Here is a 20,616-nt window from a genome sequence, read left to right as displayed (position 1 = left end):
ATTTCTCGTTCAGAGCGCTTCTGGGGAAATTCTTTTTTTTTTTTTTTTTTTAATACATTAAAAAAATTTTTTTTTCAATGTTTATTTATTTTTGGGACAGAGAGAGACAGAGCATGAACGGGGGAGGGGCAGAGAGAGAGGGAGACACAGAATCGGAAACAGGCTCCAGGCTCTGAGCCATCAGCCCAGAGCCTGACGCGGGGCTTGAACTCATGGACCGCGAGATCGTGACCTGGCTGAAGTCGGACACTTAACCGACTGCACCACCCAGGCGCCCCAGCTTCTGGGGAAATTCTTTATGAACTCGCTAAGGTAGGCGTTCAGGAGGTTGGTAACATGAGGCAAATAGCTCCTGTCTCCCTCCTCTAGGTCCTTCCTAAGTTGGAAAACTCTCCCTGATAAAGGCAAGAACTGAGCTAGAGCTTGGGGAACAGGCTTGGAGGAGGTGGGAGCAGGGTGAAGGCACCAAGGTGGCTCAGCCTCTCTGGCTTTCGCTTTTTCTAAGGTATCCCCTCTTTTCCTTTTCTTACCCTCTGCCCCCACCAAATTCTGGTGTTGTGGTTGCTATTTTCTGAAGAGCACTACTTTAAAATAACTCTTATTGTGTCATAAAATAAACAAGACAAACAAGACAAATATTTATTCATTGTTGAACACCTAAAAATTACTGAGCATCCTTAGAGAACTATCTTAGATGGTATTTCCTTTTAATGAAATAGGTAGTTGGAATAGCTGGAATAATATAATGCATGAAGTTGTGTGTCCAATTTTTAAAGCCTAGTATTATGAACATTTTTCTAAAAATTTTAGCTCTGCTTTTACTTGTTGTGTTAGCTTGGATAGTTACTTAGTGTCGGTAAACCTCAGTATCCTCTTCTGTAAAATGGAGATAATAGTAGTACCTCCTTCACAAGATTGCTGTCAGGACTAAATAAGATAGTATACATCCCACTCTTAGCTAGTGCCTGACATATGGTAAGCACTCATTAGCTGTTAGCTAATACTTTTTCATGTCATGAATGAGTTCATTATATCATCAAAGTATGACTTTTCAACGAGTGTGTATTATGTCACTGTATAACTGTATCGTGACTTATTCAACTGTTGCCCTATTTTGGACATTCATACTTGGTAAGATTTTTGCATTATAAGTAATTTTGTGATGAAAGTCCATTGAATATAAACCTGTCTCCCTTTCATGTGAAGGTAAATCCCTGGAAGTGGAAGGAATAGATGGGGAAAAGGAACGGAACATTAGTGGAAGTAGAGTTTCCTTCATTGATCTCAGCTCAGACTCCTCACATAAGTCCTCTGAGAAAGGACAGAAGCAGCTTGGGGCTGGCTTCTAGAGGAGCTTGGGCTAAAGGAGAGAGGAAGACCCTTTGGGACATTTATGCCTTCCCTCTTTTTTGTTTCAAATTCTCAGAGGGTTGGGACTCACTGAACTGGGAAGACCTGAGGTCTATGTCCACACAGCTCACTGGCCAAGTATGTGACGTTGGGAAAGTCACTCAATTTCCCTGGGCTTCCTCTTGGATAAAATGAGGAATTGGACTCCACTTCTAAAGTTCCTTTAAATGCTAGCATCCTTCAATCTAAGACTCTGACAACCTCATATCTAATATCAACAGACTCCACTTCTTACTTCAAGTGGAGAATTTAGTTTGTGAAATCTTTGGTTAATACATGTTTTCCAGAAGCATTTATCCCACATCTACTATTCATCCATCACAGAGGTGAATGGTCTCCAGTCTTCGAGGAACTCCCAGTCTAGTGGGGAAATAGGACAATTATATTGACACACCGCGACACGTTCTATAATAGAGGCTATTGCTGAATCCCATGGAAGGACAGAAGGAGGAGATATCTGTTACGTTTTTAATGGTGCTGAGTGTGTGGGTCAGATTAGGAGTGGATCACCCAGGAAAACAGGCAAGCTGTCTCCAATCTCTTTTATGTATGAGCCTGATTCTGAGTATCAGTGAAAGCTCTCTTGATATGAGATTATTATCTTAAAACATCTCCATAAAGCGAATATTGCCAAGAAATTCCAAGATGAGAGAAGGGAAGTTGACTACAAAAATGAAGAAGACATTGTCTTTACCTCCTAAATAGGGATGGGAAAAGGCGGCTATGGAAGTGGTCAGTATGGAAAGTTAAGTATGGAAATAATAATAATAAGTTATGGACAGAGCAATTTTATTCCTGAGAGATCTGGGGTGTTCTTTCTGGCTTGTTGAAAACAATGTTGGCTTTGGAGTTAGAGTGGACAGGTAGCTTCAGGATCTAGGATAGATTGCCTGATAGCTGTATCAGTAAACAGACCCAGGAACACTTACCTGGAGATAATGCCCCTAGAGCTGGGGTATGTATCAGACACTGAAGAAGATGCTCCTTTCTCCCTTCCTCTGGTCACCAATCTTTTAGTCTTTGTTTACATATCTTAAAGGTGTGAGTAGTATTTTCCCCTGAAGAAATATTGATGAAGTAGTGAGTATGAGGGCATTTGGCACATGTTAGAGCATTACTGTGGTTCTGGAAGGAGGATATGAACTAGAGTCTTGAAGAACGGACTAATCCAGTAGACTTTTTAAGGAAGATTTTGGCATTCACCAGGGAGCTGTGCTCATCGGCAGAAGGGCACCATCCAGGAGCAGTTGCTGGCATGGGGCCTAATGCTGTGTGGCAGTGGTGAAAGCTCTCACAGGAGAGGGAAATGGAGCAAAGGGGAAGGAGGACAGGGCCAGCTGACCACATCTCAGTCTGACTTGGCCAAAGTGCCAGTAGGGAAGGGGTACTTAGGCAGAGTAGGGTCTGGGGGTGGGGTGACTTCTTCTGAAGTGCTAGTCATCTAGCACTATGGGGAATGTGACAAATAGTGGTTAGCACCCCTCCATCTCTGTCCCTCCTTGTTGTGTTCCAAAGGGGAAAGCTACGCTGAAAGGGCTTAAAAAAAAAAAAAAAAAAAAAAAAGGCAGGGCAAGGGAAAGATAAACCAAGCAGGGGTTGCCAGGACAATAGTGAACAGACATCTGGGTTGAGTGTTTGGGGTTGTGCAGTGAAGGAGAAATGCCCTGAGAAGTGCTGGGCTTTGTTCAGAATTCAGACATAATGGCAAAGACCAATGAGATCCTCTCCACCAACCCCCCTCCATCCCATCCACCCCCCACCCCCAAGTCCACCCAGACAGAGAGGGGGAGAGATAGAGAGGCGGGAGATTTATTTTGATGTAGAGTGTTCTGAAAGCAATCCAGAAGGGAACGGAAGTGAGCTCAGAGAAGGGAAAATGTAGGATATCCTAGGGCACTTTCACAAGGCACCAGGACAGGAGAGAGAATCCACAAAGCAGTGGGGTGACTGTTATCTCCATATGTACGGAATGCCCGCTCTGTGCCTGCAGTTGAAATAGGCGGCTTTTTTTTTTTTGAACAGAATAGCATTTGCCGGATTTGGGATGTGTTATCTCAGAATGTGTTTCCTATGCCTGCTCCCTTGTCTCCCAGCATTCTCTGGCCAGCGTAGTGAAGGTGCCTGGTTAGATCACTGGGTAAGGCATGCACTATCTCTCATGCAAGCACAATCACAACATAGCTAGCAGTTAAAAACATGGACTCTGGTGCTACACTCTCTGGATTTGTAATCCAGTTCTACCACTTGGGCGAGAACTTAACCTTCCTGGGACTCAGTTTCCTCATTTGTAAAATGGGATAACAGTAGTCTCAGCTGTGGACTGTTACAGGGTTAGACAGGTTACACATGTGAGGCACTGAGGAGACTGCTTGGCACGTGGTAAGAACTATGAAGTGTTGGCCATCATTATTATAAAATACCTGGTGCTTAGAAGGTATTCGAACAATGTTAAGTGCTGTCAGAAAAATCATCGTATCAAACAGTTCCTGAATCCCTATGTATCCATGATGCTACGTTTTATGCTTATTTATGGTGCTCAACTGAAGACATGTTTTTCTCCTGGTAACTTACTTTCTGGGGTAGATGCACTGATTTGGACGCAAAGAATTGAAGAATAAAATGAGAAATCAGGCACAAAAAATAATGCATAAAAAAATAAAGATGTGGGTCACCCAGGTGGCTCAGTCAGTTGTGTTTGACTTGATTTTGGCTCAAGTTATGATCTCATGGTTCATGGAATTGAGCCCCTCATCAGGCTCCCTGCTGATAGTATGAAACCTGCTTGGGATCTTCTCTCCTCTTCTCTTCTGCCCCTATCCCCCACCCACCCAATCAATCAATCAATCAATCAATAAAATTAAATAAATTAAAAAAAGATGTGAGCATAAAAAGCCAACCAAAATTTGTGCTTACTATCTTAACCCAGCAATCTCCTTTCTTATTGGTAGGGTTTTAAAATTGGTTGATAAGTTGTGGCGCCTGGGTGGCTCAGTTGGTTAAGCATCTTACTTTGGCTCAGGTCATGATGTCATGGTTTGTGAGTTCAAGTCCTGCATCATGTGAGCTTGAGCCCCACTTCTTTCTCTCTCTCTCTCTCTGCCTCTCACTCACTTGCACCCTTTCTCTCACAAATAAAATAAAAATAAAAATAAAATAAAATAAAATAGGTTGATATGTCAATTTGCAGCTGTTAAATAGTCATATTCCTACATGTAAGGAGGTCTCTATTGGGATATCACAGAAATCATTCTTATCCTGGTGAATCATTTTCCATAATAATAGCTTATTATTATAATAAATTATAAAATATTTAATGTTAAGGTTATATGTTATAATAAGTATCATATTTATAGTAATATTTTATTTTTATAATAAAATGTTGAGAGAATACCAGCTATGATGTCATTTAGTTATCTCAAGGATCCTGTGATACAAAATATTTATTATTATTCCCATTTGACAGATGAGAAGGTTGAAATTGCTCAAGTTCACATTGTTAATGAAGGGTACAGCTGGTATTTAAATCTATAACCTAGAACCATTTGAATTCAAATCTTTATTCTAAATGACAAAGAATTCAAAGGTAATAATTTAGATTATCAAAAAGATATCAAAAGAAATAGAGCTGTGGACTAAAACTAACAGGAGTAGATAAAATAGGGATAGATGGAAAATTCTGAATGTACCTTCATAAAACCAGCTGTTTGAGTTTGAAATGGACAAAATATGGCTTAATAACAGATCATGTGATATATGCTTAGGTTTTCTTTCTTTTTCTTTTTTTCTTTTTCCTTTCTTTTTTCTTTTTTTTTTAAGTTTGTTTATTTTGAGAGAGGGAGTGGAGGAGAGGCAGGGAGAGAGAGGGAGAGAGGGAGAGAGGGGGAGAGAGAAAGAGAGAGAGAGAGAGAGAGAGAGAGAGAGAGAGAGAGAGAGAGAGAATCCCAAGCAGGCTCCACACTGTCAGCGCAGAGCCCAATGTGGGACTCGGGCCCACGAACCATGAGATCATGACCTGAACTGAAATCGAGAGTCCAATGCTTAACCAACTGAGCCACCCAGGTGCACCTCTTTCTTTTCATTTTTAGATTTAATTTTAATATGAGCCAACAAATATATAACATGGCTGCCCATAAAAGCTAATTGCTGTGGTTGCAGCAATCTGCAGAAACACAACCATAACAGGGAGGAACGGACGAATAGAACACTAAGAATTTGTGTCAGTGAAGGGTCTGGAAAACGCGTTTCTAACAATTTCAACAACAAGGAATTGCTGAAGGAACCATAGTGGTGTTGTTTTCTAGAAAGCAATGATGGTTATTATAATAATATCTAATTCTGATACAACAGTTTCCTTGACTCAGGCTTATTCATGTATTAACTCTTTTATACCTTACAACAATGTTATGAGTAGATCTATTATCATTTCACTTTTATGGATGAGGAAAATTTGTTATGCAGCACAGAAAACTAACAGAGTAATTCTCTACCTCTTGTGCTTCCCTCTGCCCTGCCCCTCCCCAGTCACCACCTTGAGCTTTTTCTTTTCCTCCTGACTTGTGTTTTTAGCTTCTGCCATGGTCACATGTAAGATGTAAGTGCAGTGACAGAGTTTTTACTTTAGTATGTGGCCAAAGCTGACAGAGGACTAATGAAAACCCGTATCTCCTTTCCCAACTGTTTCCAGATGTGATGTAATGAATCCCTCCTTTTCAAGAATAGCATTCGAGGGGCTAGCTGTTAAAAGGAAACAGTTCCACATGTGAGCTAACTCCTTTTACTCTCTGACAAGCTGTTGCCTCTGCTGGCCAGGGTCTACCAGCCAGGTGTCCTCAGATGTGTGCCATGGCCAGCGAGATTCACACAGCCATGAAATTGTCCATGAGTGGGAAACATAGGAAATTACAGGTTAGGTATATGCAAAATCTTGCTGGATGTAAAGGTTGAACAGTCCTGACACAGACAGATATACAGAAAATAGTATAAACTCTCTTGCTATCATGATTTTGCCATTTGTTACTTGATAACTCTATTTAAAAATTTTGCAATAAATACTTTCAGCAGAAACAAGCTAAAAAACAAAAACAACAATAAAACAGAACAAAACCCCCAAACCTGAAAGAGTATATTTAAGGAAAAATAAGGTCCTGAATGTTCATTTCTCAAGTTTGTTGATGATGAATATAAAACTTGCACAAAATGTTTGTTGACCTCAGGGGTTTAGTGATATCATTAAACACATGAAAAGCAAAGACACACATCTGCTGAAGAAGCAACAGCACCTACTTCAAAGTTAGAAGTTATTTTAAGAGGATTGTGTCCAAAGAAAACAACTTAACATGTGCAGTTGCGGAAAGGTATGTTTACACATCACTCTTTGAAGTGTGACTTTTCATTTAGATCAAATGTCTGTTCTTCTAAATTAATTTCAATCATTTTCAATTTCAAGATCTCTTGTGTATTTATAAGACAATGTTAAAGTGTTGCTCTATTAGCAATAGAAGAATTTTGCAACCAGTTAAAATAATTCCAGTTTTCTGTCAGGGTCATCAGATCCTTCAAAATAGGAAATCAGACCAGTTAAATTCCCATTAATGATTCAATTCTTTTTCCATCTGACAACTCATGAAGTCAAAGTAAAGCTTCCAGAAGATTTTCTGTTGAAGGCAAAACATCTGATATAATGGTGAATACTGTGATAAATTTAGTAAAAAAGTTAACATTGAAGATTAAATTTTTTTTTGCTGTGGAGATATTAATGAATATATGTTTTTGCAGAGCATATCAACATGATAAAAACTGTGTTCTAATTATGATATCTGGGGAGCAGAAATATAACTGGAATGGATTTTGGTCCATGCACAAATCCTAATTGCGTTGAAACCACATTTAATATTTTACCAATTGAAATAGAAACTGATAATGGTTACATTTTACAAATATTTATATATATACACAAAGTAATGGATTACAATTTTTGGGTGTGTTTGCAGTAAAGCTGCAAGAACCTCACCACAGCAGTATGTATTTTCTCTTAGTCACGCATCATCAATTGAATCTTATGAATGTTTGAGCTTTTTGAAAAATTACTTGCAAAATCAACTTAAGTATCACCCATGGGGAAGAATTTCTCTAAATTTTGATTGCATTCTATCCAAAATCAGTTGGAAATGTTTAATCAAATTATTCAATAAAGGAACAACCAAGATCTTTAGTTCTTAAAGTTTATAGCAAACTGTAATTATAAAATCAAAGCTTGCAAACAGGGAGATATTGATGTTTATCTATACAAAAGCAAGGGAAGAAGCAAACACATTAATTAAAGAAAACTCCAATGGGGAAAGAGCTCCACATGCAGAATAAAATCTTTTGATAAAGATTTGGTTTTTAATTTGGTAAGTTTATATTCTATTCTGGAATGGATTGAAACTGAGAGGACCTGTGATTCTGTATAATCTACGTTTGATGAACTATTTAGAAAAATCATTAAAAACCACCTTTTAAAATGAACTTTATCTTATAAAAAATATTTGTTAAAGAAGATACTCTGGGGAAAAAAAAAGTACCTGTAAGAATATTTAAGTTGAAATATGAACAGATCTTAATTTAAACATTAAAATCTGAGGGGCACCTGGGTGGCTCAGTCACTTAAGCGTCTGACTCTTGGTTTTGGCTCAGGTCATGATCTCACGGTTGATGAGTCTGAGCTCCACATCAGGCTCCATGCTGACTGTGCAGAGCCTGCTTGGGATTCTCTCTCTCTCCCTCTCTCTCTGCCCCTCCCCCACTCGCTCTGCCTCTGTCTCTCTCAAAATAAATAAATAACCTTGAAAAAAACAGATGTTCAAAAATTAAAATCTGAGAATAGGCTCTGTTTAGCAGACTTTGCTCAGAGTTGCCTAGAGAGTGCCCAGCACCCGTACAGAGATTGATCTAGATCTCTTAGATAAAAATATGGTCAGAAGAAAGGGGTCAATTGAAGCTGTCATGAATTTCAAATATATTAATCATAAAATTTGACTATGAATAATACTGAAGGCAAATTTATGAGAAAATTAAAAATAATAATTACATATCAAAAAATTCTTTACAAAAATACTAGTGATAGGGTCTTATAGACAGATCAAGCTAAAAAATTTATTAAAAACATGAAAGTGTACCAAGGATAATTATTTCACATTTATTAGTTTTAATGTTCAGATAATTTGCATTCAGACTTAAAGTTTATCCTAATATACTCAGGTACATTAATTTTAACTTTTTCAACATTTATTTATTTTTGGGACAGAGAGAGACAGAGCATGAACGGGGGAAGGGCAGAGAGAGAGGGAGACACAGAATCGGAAACAGGCTCCAGGCTCCGAGCCATCAGCCCAGAGCCTGATGCGGGGCTCGAACTCACGGACCGCGAGATCGTGACCCGGCTGAAGTCGGACGCTTAACCGACTGCGCCACCCAGGCGCCCCTAATTTTAACTTTTTAAGAAATAATTTTATTTTTGATAATAATTTTTTTTAATGTTTATTTTTGAGAGGGAGAGAGACAGACAGACAGCACGAGCAGGGGAGGGGCAGGGAGAAAGGGAGACACAGAATCTGAAGCAGGCTCCAGGCTCCAAGCTGTCAGCACAGAGCCCAACACCTGGCTTGAACTCACGAACTGCAAGACCATGACATGAGCTGAAGTCAGACTCAACCAACTGAGTCACCCAGGTGCCCTGAGAAGAAATTTTAATAAAATAATTTGTAAGTTCTCCATTAAAAGAATACCAGTTTGTTGGTCACTTAATATTCCAAAATGTTATATAATTTTAGTTATTTGTCTTAAGTTTTTATTTGGATATAACTTCAAACTTACAGAAAAGTTACAAGAATATTACAAGGAGGTCCATTCCTTCATGTTTCCATTTTGTTCCATTTAGTTTAACATTTTCCCTTTTCTCTCTCTCTCTCCTTTATCAGTGTGTGTACATAAAATCTTTTTTTTTTTTTTCCTGAACCATTTGAGGGCTGAAGACACCCTTGCCCTTTTTCTACAAAATCATTTCATGTGGTTTTTACTGAAAGTAAGGATATTGAATTCAGGAAACTCAACATTACTATAACACTGTAATCTATAGTTCATATCCAAAGTTCACCTCTTAGCTCAGTAATGTCCCTTGTAGCTATTTTCTTCCCATCCAGGACCCAACGTAGTTACCACATATAGCAGCAGTCGTCGGGTCTCTTTGGTACCCTTCAATCTGAAATAGTTCCTCAGTTTTTCTTTGCCCTACTTAATTAACCTTGACATTTTTAAAAGAACAAGCTAGCTGTTTTGTCCCTCAGTTTGGGTGTGATTAATTTCAGACCATGCATTTTTGGCAGGGATAATGTGATATGTCCTCAGTGCATCACATCTGAAGGCACATGGTGTCAGTTTGTCCCAATATTAGTGATACTGACTTAGATCATTTGGATAAGTTGGTGTCCAGCAGATGTCTCCCCTGAAGGCATAGATATATTTTCTAAGAAGTAATTGGAGGTCATACAAATCAAATTTTTACCCGCTATATTTAGTATCAGTTGATTCTATTAATTGTCCTAGATTGGACCAATGGGATTCCTTCAAGCTAGATGGCTCCTTATTCTTTTGGGATGATCTCTTATTCTTTAAACATTTCCTTAATTTTCAGCATGAGGTATTACAGGAAGCCTTACTGCTTCAGGTTTGGAATCAGCCTTTTCTCCAAACATCCATGGCTTTTTAGTAAAGAGTGGTATTTATAAACCAAGATCTGACAACTAGTTGTGCTTCCTGTTACATGTGAATCAATGCTTATAATGGTAGTGCTGATACACACACACACACACACACACACACACACACGTATACACAAGCATGTACATATATGAACTTCTCTCTCTCTCTCTGTATGTACGGGTATAGAGCCATGAATTTATGCTCATATCCAATTCAATCCAACACCACAGGATACATTCTAATTTTCTCCCTTCTCTATATAATATACAAGTACTCGTTTGTTCATGCCTGGAATATACAGAACGTAGCTTCACAATTGCTCAACCATACTACTGTGAAAAGCAAACTGACTAGCTAGAATTTAATATATATTTATAGTTTTATTAGGTAAAAATATGTCCACTGAAGTGTAGGATCTCAAGTGTACAATGTGATGGAATTTTTCAAATGGATATACATGTGAAACACAATCCTTACCAAGATAAAGAGCATTTATATCACTCCAGTGAGTTTCTTCTTGCCCCTTCATAGCATTTCAGTCCTTTCTGTAATACACATACTCAAAGGTGATTTTTTTTCCTTTCTGATTTTTAAAAACCACCTGAATTTAGTTTTACCTGCTTTAGAACTCCATACACAAGGTCAAGAAGATACTCTCCTAGATTCTCCTAGAAGCTTTATAGTTTTAACTTTTATTGTCAGGTCTATGATCTATATCAAATTAAGTTTTGCGGATGATAAAATAGGAAGGAGTTGAGTGCCATTTCTCCCTCATACATGAATCTAGTTGTTTTAGTACATATGTTGAAAAGGCTTTCCTTTTGTCCCATTGCATTGCTTTGGCGTCCGTGTTGATAATCAAGTAATTGTTTAAGTGTATTTCTGGACTCTTTTTCCCACTGAAATTTGTCTATATGCTATTATCACACTGTCTTGATTATTGTAGCTTATATTTAAGTCTTAAAATAAGGCAGCGTAAGTACTCCAACTTTGTGCTTTTTTTGTTTAAGATTAGTTTGGTTACACTAGTTTTTTTTTTTTTTCTTTCTCATTTGCCATATACAGTTAGCATTATCCTGTCAATGTCTCTAAAAATACCTGCAGGAATTGTAATTGGGATTGCTGTGAGTCTATAGATCAATTTGTAGAGAATTGACATTTTAACAATATTGAGTTTTCCCATCCATGAACATAGCATATCTCTCCATTTATGTAGGTCTTTAATTTTTATCTCAGAGTATTTTGTGGTTATGAGTGTAGCGGTTTTGCACATTCTTGCTAAATGTATTCCTAAGTATTTTATGTTTTTTTGATGCAATTGTAAATTGAGTTTTCTTAAACTTTATTTTTCAATTGTTTGCTGCTAAGAGTAGAAATCCTACACAATAGATTTTTAAATATTGACTTCTTATCCTGTGATTTTGATAAAATCACATACAAGTTTTATAGTTTTGTAGCTTCCTAACAGCTTTCAACTTAACATTTGTGATGTCTGTGATTGGGAAGAGTTTTACTTCTTTTTGAATCCTTTTGTCTTTTTTCCCCCTTTTACTGGCTGTATTGCAGTGGCTAGATGATGACATAGTTTTTTATCGAATTTGTGTAAGATTGATATTATTACCTCTGTTGTTTCTGATGAGTAGTCTACAATTATCAATATCATTGTTCTCCTTTTAGTCATATGTCTCTTTTATCTTAATGCTTTCAAGATTTTCTTTTTATCTTTGGTTTTTCAGTTGTTTGATTAGGATGTGCCTGAGTGTGTCTGTATTTTTCCTTGGGGAGTTGCTAATCTTTTTGCATCTGTATGCTGTTTTTCAAAAAATTTGGTAAACCTTTGGCTATTATTTCTTCAAATAGTCTTTTTTCTTTTATATCATTCTTTTATTTTCTTCTGGGGGCTCTAATTACAAGTATATTAGTCTGGCTGACGTCGTCTTCTAGGTTCCTAATGTTTTGTTCATCTTCTTTAAATCTTTTATTTATTTATTTTTCTCTTTTTATGTTGGATAATTTCTATTGACCCATTGTTAAATTCATTAAACCTTTCTTCAAACTCCATACTCTGATTCCTCAAACCAGTAAGACTGGGACTTGCTGCTTATGCTGTGATTGCTTTAGGCTTGTGTGGACTGGGGAGAAGTCTCAGGCAAAAACTATATAAACACAGATTTTATTGAATTCAGTTCTCTCTCAGAGATTGACTACCATCCAGTTTCTACTGCTTTTGATTGCTCTCCAGGGCCTTTAAATGGTTGTTTAAATTTTTTTTTCATAACTATCGTAGAAAACACAAGCTACATTGTCAATATTAGATATGGGAGTAGGAATACAAATACTATTCCCTAATTCACCCAATAAAGGAAAAATATGTTATATAAATATCATTAACAATTGAAATAGAACAATACATTATAAAAATAAAATGTTTTAAAGATTTAAAAAGGCTTGTATAAATATTTGGGTTACACTTGGCAAACTTAACCTTAAAATATCTCATGTGTTAACCTGAGCCTATTAAATCATCACTAGAATGTAGCTCATGCCACTTGCAATTCACCTGGATCAACAGCTCCTGCACCGCTCCATTTGCTCTCTAATGAACTGAGTCTACAATTATGTACTTGAGTGTTATGGCTGCATCAAATTGCTCTCAAGGTTTCTAAATGCATACTCCAATATGTCCTTGTCTCATGGTGGCTCAGCTGCAAATATTCACAGATTGGCATAAGTCTGCAAAATGCATGATGAGCAATGCTGATATACATGTCATTCTTCCGGAACTGTGGATGCACCTCTGAGAAACAGCTGTGCATGATTGTTGAGAATAAGCTAGGTAATGAGTTAAGTGTATCCTTGTTGTGTAGTGAGTACTGATGACCTTAATCCATCTATTTGTCTATATTCTACCTTTGACAAACTCTTGCCAGACCAGTGGCATAGTTGTGCATTGGGGACCAAGGTCTCTTTCTTCAGAGGATTGGTGGCCAACACAGACACCGTGACCTACCACTGTTTTTGCAGCAATAACCAAGTATTGTATCTCACTATCAAACCACCTGTTTTCTACAGACACTTCATCATCACCAACTGTGGCAGATCCTGGTACCTGTCAGTGGATGGACTCTTCATGGTTTTCAGTTTTCTTCCGTCATGAAGATGGTAATGACTGGACCGAGTAAGATTTCTTGGGTTTTTTCTCTTGGCATGGGAGGTGAGACAACCTAAAGAGGTAGGCATACTTTTTCACAATAGAGGAGTGGCATGCACAGTTATTTAATTTGAATATTAAAAAAGGACAGTTTTATTTTGTACCCCATATTAGGAAAAAGGGACATAGAAGTCACCAAAACAGATATATCCAAAGAGGTATGTCTAAAACTGCAGACAGCAAAGTCAACGATAACACTAGAACTAACTATCTGTGTTATGTTCTTTATAAATACTGATACTTTTAGGGCAGAAAGTTTGGTTGAGAATGCATTGACTAAGTGGACAAAATCCTCATTTAATTTGTGTATGTCTTTTTCCCAAAGAAGTAGAATTTAGAATGTCCTATTTTTTTGCTATAAATTTGGGCTTGGTTAGATATTGAGACCAGTGATGAAGATGTTTGTGTGGAGAGAGGAACACAGAGAACTAAATTTAATTAGTTTAATTTACCAAGTATTATTTTTGTGATCTGTTTTTACTCTGTTAGGGCCATTGTGTTGATTCTGAAATGTTTATCTGCCCTTGGAGATTTCAGTGATGAGAACATTTTAAGAACTCTGAAAAATTCTGTAGTTCATTAAATGCAATCACCTGTTGGCATGTGGTCAAGACATAATTCACAGGAAAACATTTGTGTTGTGGGATTAGTCCATATCCATCAGGCAAAAGCTTATTTGGTCAGTCATCTTTCCCAAAAGTCCTGGCAGGGAGACTTGGTGTCTGTATTGTTTTATAATGACTCATATCAAGGGTTAAACTCCTTGATCCTTGCCGGGGTCATGTTGTCAAGCTTATGCTGGATACGGTATTTTACATTCTTCACCCACTAACAGTGGCTGCAAGGCTCTCTCCTTTTCTCACTCCAAAGTCAGGACTAACCTCTTCTTCATTCCTCCACCCCCATTCTTGTTCTCTTCTATTTTTTAACACTCCACTCATGGACTGCCTGTCTGGATTAGGAGGCAATGGAAGAATTCCACTATCTTCTTGTAAAAATTTTCAGTGACAAGCAAAGAGTGTACAGTCTGACAGGGAAGGTACCTAATTCGAGATGACAATGTGTGAGCCCGATGCTCTAATTAAGGTGAGCACACACTCTTGTGGTGCATCTGGGAGGAAGCTTGCCTGGAGAAGGTCTGAGAAGATTTTCTATATTAGAAGATATGTAAGAGAGCACAAAAATATAATTTGAAAGACAAATAGGGGCTAAGTCATAAAAGAATTTGAATGACATGTTAAGGAATTCAATCTTTAGTGTGAATTATGAGGAGCCACAGAATATTTGTAAGTGCCATGTAAGGTTCGTGTCTTTGAAAGCTCTCTCTAGTGGCATTACGGAGGATGAACTGTAGACAGAAGATCTAATGAGACACAACTGAAGAAGAACAGGTGACAAATTGTAAAGGCCTGAAAGTGGGGGCAATGAATTTTTATAAGAGGAGAGAAATACACAAGCTATTTTAGAACTTAGACTCCATAGGACTTGGGACTGGCTTGGATGGAGGGTGGGCAGATGGAATAGGGCTCGCGAGGAGTTAGGATGAGGTCTCCCAGGCTTGAAAGACTGATGGATAGTGGTGGCACTGGTCAAGAGAAGAAATATAAGAATAGAAACAAGTTAGCGAGGGACAGTGGGGGGAGGTGTTTAGGTAAGAGATTCTAGTTTAGTTTTGAACACATTGGATTTGAGGTGTTTATGGGGATATAATAATAGATTTCTAAGCATCGAATAAAGGAGAAAGGTTTTTTTTTTTTTCTTCTGACAATTGGTAATTCTCAGTAACTTTTCAGTCCAGTGTATTTTTTCAGTCATACTTGTATTGTTATAATTTTCTTGATTCTTTTTTTTGGCCACTCATAGATATATTCCTGGCTCCCTTGCATTCATATTCTGTGAGTTATTTTTGTATCATTACTATTTTTTATTAGAAATATATTTTACTGTGAAATATGCATTCCATATTTTGTTTGCATTATTGTTTGATATCTCAGTTCAAAACACTTTTTTTTAATGATTTTTATTTATTTTTGAGAGAGAGACAGAGACAGAGAGCAAGCATGGGAGGAGCAGAGAGAGAGAGGGAGACACAGAATCCCAAGTAAGCTCCAAGCTGTCAGCATCAGAGCCTGATGCAGGGCTCAAACCCACAAACCCTGAGATCATAACTTGAGCTGAAGTTGAATGCTTAACCAATTGAGCCACCCAGGAGCCCCCAAAACACTTTTTACATACACATTTTATTTTCCTCTATGCAGCAGTGCTACAAGTAGGCTTATCAGATAAGGAAACTGAGATTTAGAGGTGGCAGGCAAGCACCTGGCTTGTGCAGAGAGTTCACAAAAATAAAGCTGGAGAAGTGGGCCTGCTGTAGGTCTGCGGAAGAATAACCAGAAGTGAGGGTCAGAGCTGCAATAAGAAGAAATAATTTGCTGGTATGAGAAAATTGGAGGGGTCACTAGCCAGCATTCAAATCAGCAGAATAATGCTCTAGGCTGGGCTTCTGGGTGTCTGGGTGTCTCAGTAGGTTAAGCTCAGGTCATGATCTTGTGGTTCCTGGGTTCGAGCCCCGCGTCGGGTTCTGTGCTGACACCTCAGAGCCTGGAGCCTGCTTCAGATTCTGTGTCTCCCTCTCTCTCTCTCTGCTCCTCCCCTGCTTGTGCTGTCTCTCAAAAATAAAACGTTAAAAAAAAAGAACCTCTAGACATTTGCATTTGATCTCACGTATTAATGGAACATCTACTATGTGGTTGGCACAATGTTAGGAACTGAGGGTATAACAATTAAATAAGACATTCCTTCCCCTCCATGGGCTAAGAGTGATGTATGTATAAACAGTTGACTATATACAACTGCTAAGTTCTAAAGTAGAGCAAAAAATCATCTACCTTGGGAATAAGGGAAGAGAGAGTAGTTAATATTGTCTAAGAGTTCAGGAAAAGGAAAATGAAGAAAGAAGTTATATTTGAGCCAAAGTTTGAAAAGGCTGGAGAGATGTCTACAGGATTGGAAAGGAGGACAAGGGAGTTCTAAGTACCAGGAAGAACAAGGGCAAAACCTGGGAAGTGTAACATTGTATGGGGGTGGATATAGGTTGGGTCAAAGGTATTACCTAGGGTAGAGCCCCTCATAGAGGCACATCCATGTGGAAAGGTGGCCATATTATCACCATGCTGTGGAAACTTTTCAAAGGCAGGTTGGGGGGATAGGTGAGGGAGGGGACTCACCACCTCTTTTAGTGGAAGAATCAGCTGGATTGCTGACACTGTGATCTAGATTTTTAAATAATCTCTTATGTCCACAGGTTCTAGGAGGGGTGAGAAGATTGGCCATGAGTGAAAAGTTTGGTGGAGAATACTCTCCCCTTCTCTTTACCTTTAAACATGGGCAAGGTTTCAGGCAACTAGTTTTCTACAGGTCGTTAGGTCAGACACCATGACCTTGGTGTTATTTGGGATTCAGAGGTTCTCAGCTCCCTGCGGTAAAGATATCTATGAAAAACTGGGTAGAAATCAAATGTTTACCAATTCTGGGAGAGAGGGCTGTGTGAAAAATACAGGGCTCAAGTTCACCTTGAGGTGGAAATAGGATGAGCAGGTCCACCCAGCAGAGTAGATAGTCTGTGGAGGTCAACAAGATACACGCTGAAGGACTGTGTGAAATTGGCCTCCAGTGAACATGGGTATTATGTCCAGGACAAGGCTCATGTCAGTGAGGCTCTTTATAAAGTACTTATATCTGATGTGAGGGGTAGGGAGACATTGCAGGCTTTTTATCATTGGGTAGTGAACACGACCTCTTGGGGAGATGATTCTGATGGATGGAGAGCTGGTAGTCTCTGATTATATGTACATTTTCAATTCCTGGGTTCTTATGAAGTGGAGGGAAGCCTTCATATCATTTTCCTGATAAGCAAACTCATTTGACACCTCAGACTCTTCTTCACAATGGAAGGTTCTGGAGTTTTGGATAAGTATAGGACTGAGTTGAGGAAAAATAGCCCGAAGCCTGCAGTCAGTAGCTGAAACCAGCAGGCATTTATCAGCCCTGTGCCATGTGCAATGGCTTTTCCCAAGTGTTTTTTGTTTTTTTTAATCTGTGTTTGCTTCAGTCTCAGGGGACAATCTATTCAGTCACCAGAAGGGATACCTTCAAAGAGTTTTCTTGGATAAAGTCCACTCATGTGGTCAGTTGTGACCTCATCTTACTGCTCCAGGGGCCCTTGTTTGGGACTTGATATCTCCAGTTCCTGCTTGAATGGGAAGCAGAGAGGCCTTTCTTTTTAGTGCCTCTCATTTTGGAACACATCAGAAACCACCAGTTAAATGTTTTTACAGATTTTTTTTTTCATTTTTAAATAATCTAGCCCATTGCCCTGCTTATTGTCAAGAATCATTAAAGACAGCCAACTGCTTATATTCTTTTCACAAACACAAAGTGGGAGGTTTGGGGAGGTGCAGGGTGGGGAGAATGGGGCTTTTCACTTTGCTGGCACAAAATTTGGAACTGTAGAGGAAGAAGAATAAAAGTACTGGTTCAGATTTTCCTAAACTAAATTGCGAACTTGATGTTTCTACCAGCGACCATAATACGTATCTCATGGAAATGCCCATATTTCTCTTTCTTAAATGTCTCTTCAAATTTGAAACTGTTCCAAGGGGGCTCCATATTCCCCCATTTTATTATTCTTGAAAGCAAGGCTCCTGGTTGACTCCCATAACTCCTTGGAGGAGAAGCTACCCGTCAGAGCGTCTTTCTCCCGCCAGCTGTGGATACAAATCCAAATGTCTCAACTATTCACATCCTGATCCCATAACTCCATGGCTTGTGCAGAGTGTTTGACTAACAGCTGAGGGGGAGGCTGGGAAGGGGGGGAGGGGCAGGGGGCAGGTCTCTTGTTAGGGCCCCAGAGAGCAAAGCTGTGCATGGGACCAGACCTGCTTCCAGAACAGGCCCCTGCTGCCAGAAACAACTCATTCCCTGAAGAGCCTCTGACTCATGCCTCTAATAGGACTATTATGGTTTCCTGGCTGCAAAGTTGTCCTTTCGAAATGTAGGGTTTTTTTCTTTTTGAAATTTGAATTCTGAGTTATGTGTGGTGGATTAATTCCCCTGTGCCATGGTCTCACAGTGTTTTTTGAAGCTCTCTTCACAGTATCCCTTTGCCTGACTAGATTTTAAACTCTATGTACCGGAGGACTGGAGTCTGCTCTGTATGCTACTGTGTGTCCAGTAGCTGGAATAGTAAATGGAGCATGGAGGCATATGATAATTGTTTGTTGAATGAATGAATGAAACATTGATGTGTTTTGCCTATGCAGCCCTACCCAGGATAAAAAGATTTTAAGAGGCCTTAGACCTCATAAAGCAATAACAGGGGGACAACTAAGGAACATGTCCCAGAATTTCACTAGGCTTTTTTTGGGGTCACAATTCAACAAGTGTGGTCATCTGGTTTCTATGCTACAGTAGAAATAGAAGCAAATTGGAACAGGGAGGTAGGGTGCTGCTAGAGAGAGGTGACTAATAGGAAAGGAGGGAACAGTGGAGCGTGAGGCTACTGGTTGAAGGGGACTCTCACCCCACAAACTTCACGAGCATGGAGATCATCTTTACATTTTACCAAAATGTAATAATTGCACTGGAAAGTGGCAATGTTCAGTTATCTGGGAAGTGTACTTACGTGAACTAGTTTATTTCCAAATGGTGCTGAGCCACTGAAGTATTAGCATGTTGTGGCATGTTCATTTTATTTCTTCGAATCCTGTAGAAAATCCACCACTTTTCTTTGACAAGAGTAATAAGAATTGTGTCCTATTCTGTTTCTACCTCACAAAATAGAAGACGTTCCTCAATGGCCAAAGGTTGACCCAGGCTTGTGAGGAGGAGAATCTTGTACCTTGTTAGAGTCTTTATGAACATTTTGGGGCACCTGGGTGGCTTAGTCAGTCGAGTGTTTGACTTTGGCTCAGGTCATGATCTCACAATCTGTGGGTTCGAGCCCCACATCATGCTCTGTGCTGACAGTTCAGAGCCTGGAGTCTGCTTCTGATTCTGTGTCTTTCTCTCTCTCTGCCCCTCCCCTGCTTGTGCTCTCTCTCTCTCTCTCTCTCTCTCTCTCTCTCTCTCTCTCAAAGTTAACTAAACATTTAAAAAAAAAGTCTTTATACACATCTATATTGGAAGTTTCCTTCAATCAAAAACAAAGAAGAAAAAGTCAAGAGGAGCACCTGGGTGGCTCATTCGGTTAAGTGTCCAACTTCGGTTCAGGTCATGATTTCACAGTTTGTGAGTTCAAGCCCCATGTGTTGGGCGCTCTGCTGTCAGTTGCAGGGCCCACTTCAGATCATCTGTCCCCCTCTCTCTGCCCCTTCTCTGCTCATGCTCTCTCTCTCATTCTCTCTCAAAAATGAATAAACATTAAAAAAAGAAAAAGAAAAAGTCGAGAGAAGAAAACTATGACAACAAGCTATCTATACTCAGGGTACAGAGATGCTAAAAAGTACAGTTCTTATTTTTACACAACAAATAAAGGAAGAGAAACTTCTAGTGATTTCACAGGAGAGAAAGACAGAGAGGTGAAACCTGGAAGAAACTGAGCAGCTTTTAATCAGATAATGGAGTTTCAGGTATTTGCCAACAGAAGCTGAAATTCTTCCAAAAACTTTTTTATGTTCATGCCACATTGAACAATAGTTGCTTCAGATTTCTAGGTAAGGAGAAAAAATTGCATGACTCAAGCCATAAAAAAGGTGTCCTCATTCCACAATTTAATTTTTGAGGGCACACATGGGTTTCTCTTGGTCTGTGCTTATTCTAAGCAGGCACCAGGTTGTCTAGCTTGCAGGATGCCACTCATTTAACACCTGGAGGAAAATACATGCCAAGCACTAACACTGTCATGTGAAATATTTAGAAGTAGTTACATCCAAGTTATTATTGGAAAAGGGCTTGAAGAAAAAGGTGAAAAGAATGAAAAAGGAAAGATGAATTCTTTAACTCTTTCTTCCTCTCTCTCTCTCTCTTTCTTTCTTTCTCTTTCTCTCTCTCTTTCTCTTTCTCTCTTTCTTTCTCTCTCTTTCTTTTTTTCTTTCTCTTTCTTTCTTTCTTTCTTTCTTTCTTTCTTTCTTTCTTTCTTTCTTTCTTTCTTTCTTTCTTTCTTTCTTTCTTTCTTTCTTTCTTTCTTTCTTTCTTTCTTTCTTTCTTTCTTTCTTTCTTTCTTTCTTTCTTTCTTTCCTTTCTTGTAGAGTTAACAT

General features: G+C 38.8%; 1 protein-coding gene across 2 annotated transcripts in view; it reads left to right on the top strand.

Annotated features, from left to right (window-relative positions):
* Positions 1 to 279: 279 nt before the first annotated feature.
* The window catches only part of RANBP3L (RAN binding protein 3 like), a 289,116-nt gene continuing 268,779 nt past the window's right edge, over positions 280 to 20,616 (top strand). Inside the window, exons 1-2 of one of the 2 annotated variants that reach the window (XM_040495465.1) lie at positions 280 to 312; positions 13,222 to 13,311. In XM_040495465.1, the coding sequence (XP_040351399.1) occupies positions 13,269 to 13,311 (43 nt within the window). In that variant the 5' untranslated portion in view covers positions 280 to 312; positions 13,222 to 13,268. Of the gene's footprint in view, positions 313 to 13,221; positions 13,328 to 20,616 lie in introns of both variants that reach the window. The other variant, XM_040495469.1, reaches the window with a different exon arrangement.

Source organism: Herpailurus yagouaroundi, unplaced genomic scaffold (assembly GCF_014898765.1).
Source record: "Herpailurus yagouaroundi ecotype Mexico unplaced genomic scaffold, PumYag 29, whole genome shotgun sequence".
NCBI lineage: Eukaryota > Metazoa > Chordata > Mammalia > Carnivora > Felidae > Herpailurus > Herpailurus yagouaroundi.
Note: the sequence above shows the minus strand (reverse complement) of the source record. Positions and strands in the feature narration are given on the sequence as shown.